Source organism: Prionailurus bengalensis, chromosome C1 (assembly GCF_016509475.1).
Source record: "Prionailurus bengalensis isolate Pbe53 chromosome C1, Fcat_Pben_1.1_paternal_pri, whole genome shotgun sequence".
Lineage (NCBI taxonomy): Eukaryota > Metazoa > Chordata > Mammalia > Carnivora > Felidae > Prionailurus > Prionailurus bengalensis.
This window is the reverse complement of record NC_057345.1, coordinates 112,428,849-112,436,261: the sequence shown is the minus strand read 5'-3', so window position 1 is coordinate 112,436,261 and position 7,413 is coordinate 112,428,849. Positions and strand designations below refer to the sequence as shown.

Genomic DNA, 7,413 nt, shown 5'->3' with positions numbered 1-7,413 from the left:
TGGATACCTTTTCACTGGGCCCCTGCAATATGGAAACTCATGTCTTTCTAAAATTTCTTCCTTATATCATTTTTGTCAATACTCTGTTCTCGCACAGGCTGGGGAGAGCCCCCTCACGAGTGATGGCAAACATTATAATCTACTGGCCTGCATAATTGCATCGTGCTGAATGCTAACTAGGGCATCAGGGGAGGGAGCATTGCTTTTCCCACCTTCCGTTCCAGAGCATTGCCTGAGTAGAAAAAAAGTAGACTAATTCCTTCACCCCAAAACTGTCCAAGGCCATTGGGAGAGTAACAGCTCTGCAGGATTCACAACGGTTGTCTCATCTCAGAGCCCATCTGACAGAATTTACCAATTCAGCTGCTATTTCTTCTGGCAAATCTGGATGCCTGTCCTCCAAATCCCTCTCCCTATTAGATAAAATTCATCTTCATATATACTTTCTACCCCATTTCCATCATAAATAATTTTTCCCTCCATTTTCTCTGTTCTTTCTTTCTGAAACTTGTATTAGCTAGATGTTGGGACTTCATGGATTGATTATTTAACATTATTTATTCTTCCCTATTTCTTATCTCTGTCTTTCTGTACTTCTGCCTGGGAGATTTCTGAAATTTTATCCCCTAACACTTCTATGGAATTTTTTAAATTCCTGCTATCATATTTTTAATCTTCAATAACTCTTTCTTATTCTATTTTTCCTTTACATGGCAGCCTCTTCCTGTCTGGAGAAAACAATATTTTAATTTAAATAGTGGGTTTCTAAGTTTTCTTGTGCTTCTCACCATATCTTTGTGCCCTTTCTTTACCCTGTGGTTTTTGTTTGCTTTTGTTTTGAGTTCTTGCCATTGTTTTTGTCTCTTGTTCCTGTAAGAAACATTCTTCAAATGCCTGATGGCTTTCAACCGCTCATAATCCAGCCTGAGGCACTCAGAAGCTGATTGGAAGCATGGCATGGAAAGGCAAAACTTACCAGCTGAGCAGTGACAAATATCCAAATGGCTTTTTCTTTACTGAAGAGTAAGGTGCTTTGCTTTTCTTCAACACATTACACATAAGAACTGCTGGCCCAAAGAGGAATTCTCTGTCTGTACATCCAAGAATAGGCTGTAACTCTGTCTATAATCTGTATATACTATGATGGGAATAGCTGTCTAAGTCACTCTGGCTTGGCCAGGCACAAGACAACTACTAGTTTGTATATTCCATAAGCTTCCCTGTGAGTGACCACCTCTGTGTGCAAAAGTGATTCAGGTTCTTTACACAACTAATCTCTTTATGACGCTCCCTCCTGACCTCTCAAATTTCAGCCTGTTGAACTATTTCATATGTGGTAAATGCCATTAGGAGATCTGACCGTCAGCCACAAGACTACATAGCCATTTCTTGGTCCTCACAAGAATCCTCCCCAAGAGCATCAGTGACTCCAACTTCAGAGGAAGATATTGAGGTGATGACTTGGGTCTGACACCAAAGCTCAAGTTTGGACCATAGCTGACCCTCACCTTACCCTACGGAATTTACTTTTGTTCTGCAAAGAGAATGTGGTTTCTAGGGAGAAGGGGGTATCATCATTCCATATGGAACTGCCAGGAAGGGTGGTAAGGGGACAGAGGAGAGACCCCCAGAAGATGCTGCTTCTCCTGCTCAGCTGTCTCCTACCTGTTGCCAATGGGAACAGCTGTCTCCTCTGCTGGCCAGGACTGCCTGCATTGATAGACTATGATCTGCAGATTCTTTGGGGCACCCCAGGGCCACCCACAGAGCTCTCCCAAAGCCTCCACACCTTATTCCTGAAGGATCATGTCTTCATCGAACCCTGGTATCTTGGTGAGGCACAGCCTAAAGACCAGGGATCCCTTTACCTGGCCTGGGCTCTTATATCCCCAACTGCCCTTCATCCCATGTCCCATTCTCAGATCAGAACCGTATGGAAGAAGCAGCAGCCAAATTATTCAATCACATAGATGAAGCCATCAAGAAGTTCCGAGATAGTGAGGAAGCCCCAAGCTTGGGTTGACAAAACCCAGTCCCCCAAGGCACTCCCAGAAGGCCCACTGGCCTGGGGTGGGGATATGTGGGGAAGAGTGGTGACAGACACAGAATCTGTGTGCTCTGTGCAGTTTTTGTTTGAAAAAATGACTTGAATTCCCAACCTTGAAAGAGTTATGCAATTGATTCCAACTATAAAATGTGGGTGATGAAAGCACCATCTCCTCCTCTTCGTCCCAGATAAACCATCACTTTTGGAAGAGATTCATATCCAGCAGAAGGTGTTTACTGAGAAGCTGGATGAGATATCTGAGGAGCTGAAGGAGAAGGGTGAGAGGTGGAGCTGGCCCCCACCCACCACCCAGTCCTTCACCTCCCCAGGACTGTGGAGAGCAGAGCTCAGTCACCTCCCCAGAACTGAGAAGAGCAGAGCCCAGTCTGCAGCCCCTCCTGCATGCTTCCCCAGGAGCCCCCTCCCCTGCCCACATACTGGGTGCCTGTCCACACCTCCTCCCAGCTCCCTTTCCTGCTCACACCCCAACCCTTCCTGGCTCTGTCTGCCTCCCCAGCACCTCAGTTTCTCTACCATCTCACCCTCCCGGGCAGCCTGCAACAAGTCCTGTGGTGAGTATGTGTGGGGACCTAGGTGGGGGGATGAGTGGTGAGGGGCACATGGCTCTGGCTAAGACTCCTGCCCATCTCCTCTCACAGACCTACGCTCTACACTGGAGGTCATGAACTGTGCCAACTGCAAGACACACTTCCTCACCTGCAAAGACCCCACTCTTTGCCCAGGTCAGTGGCAGCAGGTCATCCTGCCTCCAGCCTGCCCCCACTCCATCCCAGATCGCTGTTGTCTCTGTCTGGATTGTCTTCCTCCTCTGCCCAGCCCCGAGCTCTTCTTTCACTCCATCCTCACCAGAGATGATAGCACCTGCTGGAATTTCTTGATGTCATATGTCCAGTTTCAGAGCCATAGAGCCACCTTCTTCTAGGACATCTCCCCCAGAGGTCCCTCAGGACCTCAAAGCCAGCATGCCTGGAGACTTGTTCAAAATTATCCCCACTATCCAAATCTACTCTTCTCTCAGGGCCCCTCTCAGCAAATGACCCCATTTAAGTCCTTAGCCTCCTAAATCAGGAACCTCCCTCTCCCATACTTGGTACATGCAATCATCAAATCTTATTAAATAATTCTTAAATGAGTTGCCATATTTTCACTTCTATATCTACCATGGTTCTTCAGGCATCCTCACTTCTCACCTGGATTATGTCAGCATCTCTCAACTGGCCTCCCTGCCCCTCTTGGCCACATCTTAACAACCAAAGAACTCCTTCTCAAGGAGCAAATCTACCTATGACACTCCTTGTTTATAGCCCAATTGCCCCACAGATAAAGTCCATCTCCTTGGAGGGTCCTGTGCAAACAGCCCCTGCTTATCCCCCACCAGCACTGACTCCCCAGTCACACTGAGCTGCTGACATGCTGGACATACAGATAGCTTTGTGCTTCTGCCCTTGAACTTTCTGTTTCCTCTGCCTGGAACACAGTTCAGTCCTTAATTGTGGGACTGAAACTGAAATCCAACTTATCTTTCAAAGTCCAACTAAAAGTCCTGTTTCCTAAGAATGTTTCCCTGACCAGCTCCCACCCCCTGAGGCTCATCAGCCCTCCTAGTGGCTACTTCTCCTCTGTTCTGTCCTGCTCTGCTTCCTCTGTCTCCCTCCTAGAGCACAGGGACTGTGTCTCACTCCTCTATAGAAATATGCGGGGCACACTGTGGGTGCTCAGTAAGTGTATGCAAACAAATGACTGAGTAGGCAAATGAAAGGAAGAAAGAAGAGGCTGAGTGGGCAAATAAAAGGAGGAAAGAAGAGGCCCAGATTCCTCACTATTCCCAAACACCTGGCTCCCTCTTTTATATCCTCAGCCAGTACTGGGAGTACCTTTGCATGGTTTGTGAGCCTTGGAATTATTCTGTTCCTGGCATCTGTAGCTGGAAGTGGGTGAGTTACTTTCCAAGCCCCAGCATCCCCAGGGAGGACACACTGACTTATCCTTCCCTGACTTATTTCTATCCTGTTTCCTAGCCCAGATGCTACATTTTCTGGCACGAGAAGAGGAAGAAGGAAGTAGAAAAGGTGCTGGAAAGGGAGACCCCTGCCAGAATATAGGGGTCCCAAGAGGGTAAAGCTGGGGATAGCAAGGCTGGAGGCCCCAACTCTGGCTCCAACAGTCTGACATCCAGAGCACAGTAAGACCAAGGCTGGGGCTTGGAAAACCCCATCTCCCCTTAGTGTAAGCACACACCCAGGGCCGGAGGCCCAGGACACAGTGGCAACAAAGCTCCACAAAGTGTCCTCTGCCTATAGCTATCCTTGTCCCTCTGCAGACCTTCTCCCCACCCTGGGTCACCATGCTCCCCGACCTGGACAGATGATCAACATGGCCCTCCTGCCCTCTGCTCCTGGCTGGCCTCAGCAAGCAGGAGTTCAGAGGGACAGAGGCAAGGGCATGTGACAGGTCAGGGTTTTTCTTTCTCAGCAGGAACCCAGCAGTCCACTGGTCTTCCACAGCTGAGCAGAGATAGTGCAGTTGCTGTCAGGAAGCCCTCTCATCACTGGGTTCCTGTAACCATCCCTTCCCTGACCCGCTCAGACCTGGTGTGGTCGCAGCTCTGTGACCCAAGAGACCACCCTCTGTCTTGTGGCTTCCCTATGCACATACTTTATAAACACCTTTTATTAAAATACCTTCCTACTATTGGAAGTGATGGACTATAGTATCTGCTTCTTGCGGGCTCACAGGGCTTGTTCCCTCTCCTCACCCTCCCTCTGCTGGCCCACCACCCTCCTCCCTCCTGAAATGCCCCTCTCCTGCTGCCCTGGCCCCAGCAGTGGTAGCTCCACAGTTTCAGTCTAGCCTCACCTAATTCCAGTACCAGAGGTAAAAGCAGAGGTGGCCTGGATCCCTCAGGGGCCACTGTCAGATGTTGAACAAAGGCAGTGAGAGGCCAGCTGATGGCCCAAGGACTAGCACAAGAACAGGCTCTAGAAAACAGACTCCAGGTCACATTGACAACAGACCTCATCCACATCCTAGCCAAGATGTACACCCTAGGGACATCCAGGTCCCCAGTGGATCTGGTGCTACTAGCAAAGATGTTTCACTGGCTCTGCCTTTTGAGGGTAGGGAGGGCTTTGCCTCCTCCTGCCCCATCCCCATGTCATTTTCCTTGTCTGTCTCCAAGGCCACCAGATTAAATGGAACCGCTTAGTCCTCCAGGCACAGTTCTGCCCATTCTCCCTCAACCTCAAGCCCTTCCTCACAGGTGCTCCCAGCCTTGTCCTTGACTCAGACTCTGCTCTGAGACTCAATGCAACCTATCCAGCAGCTTTGAAGCCATTGACAGGTCCAGAGCCCTGGTCATCAGGTCAACCCCTGATTGCTGAAAGGAAGCAGGTCTGAGACCAGAGCTAAGGGCAAGTAGCGGAGAACCTGGACTCAAATCCTGACTCTGATACTGTTCCCCCATCTGAGCATGCAGAGAGGTATCATGCTTCAGCCAGGTTGGTGTGCCCTGTCCCAGGAGCCCACTGGGTTCATATTTGTTGTCATCCTACATGTGCTCATGCTGTGGGTCAAAATGTAACACCCTCATCCCTTCCCCTCATCCTCAGTCCATTGAAATATTGTGAGGACCCACATCCCAGCTCCTGAAACAAGACTTCTTGTCTCCATAGGCCTTGCTGGTGTCCTCCACTTCCAGAGCTAGCAGCCAGGCTAAAAGGGATCTGACTTCATCAGCACCACCCCCACTGTAAGGGCTGCTCCTTTGGCAGGGGTGGAAGGGACTACAAGAGACTGAGTCAAGATGTATATATGTCATAAAAGGCAACCAGGGCAGGGAGCACAATGGCCAAGGGTAGCTGTGGGTCCCCAACCATAGGCATCCCCAGCCCCCAGCCAGGGGGATCCAGGAAGGCCCCTTTACGGTAGTATCTTCAACTGTGAGAGGCCAGAGAAGCTGGGAAGTGAGAGAGGAGTGTTTTCATTGAAGGTTCAGTGTTGCAAAGAAGTGGAAATATGAGAGGCTTGGGTTCAGGCAACTCCAAGAAATGTGATATGGCTGGAGGGCCCAGGTAAGAAGGTGGCAAGAGGTGGGACCCACAGAGGCACCTAGGCCCAAAGGGAGCTGAAGCAAGTGGGCAGGGAGGGCTGGGGGAGGCAGTGGAGGGTTTTCCCAGGGAGAAGACAGGACTCCAGAGAGGGATAGGATGGGTATGCCCAGGCAGATGAGGCTCCACATGCTTGAAGCTGAGGTGTTCCCTCCATCCAGCTCCACAGACCCTTCCTGCCTCACAAAACTGAGGAGAGTCCATAGATGGAAGGGTTTTGGAGAAAGCACAAAGACATAGCTACAGCAATATGGTGACAATGTCCTCGTAACCACTCTGGATGACTGAGCCAGAGTCCCCCAGGCAGTGGTCATGGACCTCCAGGAAACTGTGGTTCTCTCTGTGTGTCTGTGAAAGCTGGTTGCCATCTAGGACAAAAGAAAAGCCAGGCTTTCATGGTAGTGATGTTATTTTCTTATTTGTATTTAAATTGGGACTTAGACCATCACTTCAAAGTATCCAGAGCAACTGTTTTGTGATGCATTCAGTGAAATCCTGAGTATAATTTATGAGTGTGTGTGTTTGTATGTGCACATGTCTTATCAACAGATTTTTTTTTTTTATTATTTGAGGGCATATTTGCATGAAAAGTAGATACTGAGTTCTGCTACAGTAGAAAGATTAAGGAATTTTGAGTCAGGTAAATCTTGGTCAAAATATAGGCTCAAGGATTTTATGCTTCCAGCTATGACAGAGAAGTTTATAGGACACCAACACTCCCACCGAGGGCAACTAAATACAAAATATATTAAAAGAGCAAAATAAAGCAAAAAAGTTTCTTTAAAGACCCAGGTCTCTGTGTGTCTAAGGTTCTGGAAGGAAGTAGAGCTCTCTGTGGTGAGCCCTGTGTCCTGCAATGAGCTTCCCCTTGGCACTGGCAGGCTTCAGCGATGCAGGCTGAGGGGCTTGGGGGGTGCTGGCCTACAGATGCCTGCAAAGTGTGGAGAAGCCAACAGAGCTTTCAGCAATATCATGGGCTGGAGAAACAAACCGTGGAGTTCTACCTGGCCAAGACAGAATGTGAATGATCCAGATCCCTGAAAGTGCAAAGGTACAGAAAAGGCAAATAAAAGCATGCACCATCCCCCGGAAGCATTCCTATTCCTAGCTTTCATAGGCCCAAAGACAAAGAAATCAAGCAGAAAGGATCTGAAATGCATTTTATCAGAGATTTGCATGATAGGGAAATAAAAAGTAGAGTTGGTGATCCACACAGGAAGACAAGTTTTGGTAAACACT

The 7,413-nt window shown here is 48.7% G+C and overlaps 1 protein-coding gene across 2 annotated transcripts; it reads left to right on the top strand.

The window, feature by feature from the left end:
- The first annotated feature begins 1,382 nt into the window (after positions 1-1,382).
- TEX51 (testis expressed 51) lies at positions 1,383-4,765 on the top strand. Of its 2 annotated transcripts, XM_043573435.1 has the most exons (7): positions 1,383-1,833; positions 1,923-1,997; positions 2,236-2,325; positions 2,602-2,619; positions 2,707-2,790; positions 3,927-4,002; positions 4,087-4,765. In XM_043573435.1, the coding sequence occupies exons 1-7, from the start codon at positions 1,584-1,586 to the stop codon at positions 4,130-4,132; spliced, it is 639 nt and encodes a 212-aa protein (XP_043429370.1). In that variant the 5' UTR covers positions 1,383-1,583; the 3' UTR covers positions 4,133-4,765. The 2 variants fall into 2 exon arrangements, with proteins under 2 accessions (XP_043429370.1, XP_043429369.1); XM_043573434.1 differs by lacking the exons at positions 3,927-4,002; positions 4,087-4,765 and having other exon boundaries at positions 1,384-1,833; positions 2,707-3,200.
- The last annotated feature ends 2,648 nt before the right edge of the window (positions 4,766-7,413 follow it).

What these genes read in the sequence shown, in the direction of transcription:
- TEX51 (XM_043573434.1), top strand. Translation starts at nt 1,584, where the DNA reads ATGGAACTGCCAGGAAGGGTGGTAAGGGGACAGAGGAGAGACCCCCAG. An exon ending in CATCGAACCCTGGTATCTTG is followed by an intron (nt 1,834 to 1,922) that starts GTGAGGCACAGC and finishes TCCCATTCTCAG; the next exon opens with ATCAGAACCGTATGGAAGAA. An exon ending in CATCAAGAAGTTCCGAGATA is followed by an intron (nt 1,998 to 2,235) that starts GTGAGGAAGCCC and finishes TCTTCGTCCCAG; the next exon opens with ATAAACCATCACTTTTGGAA.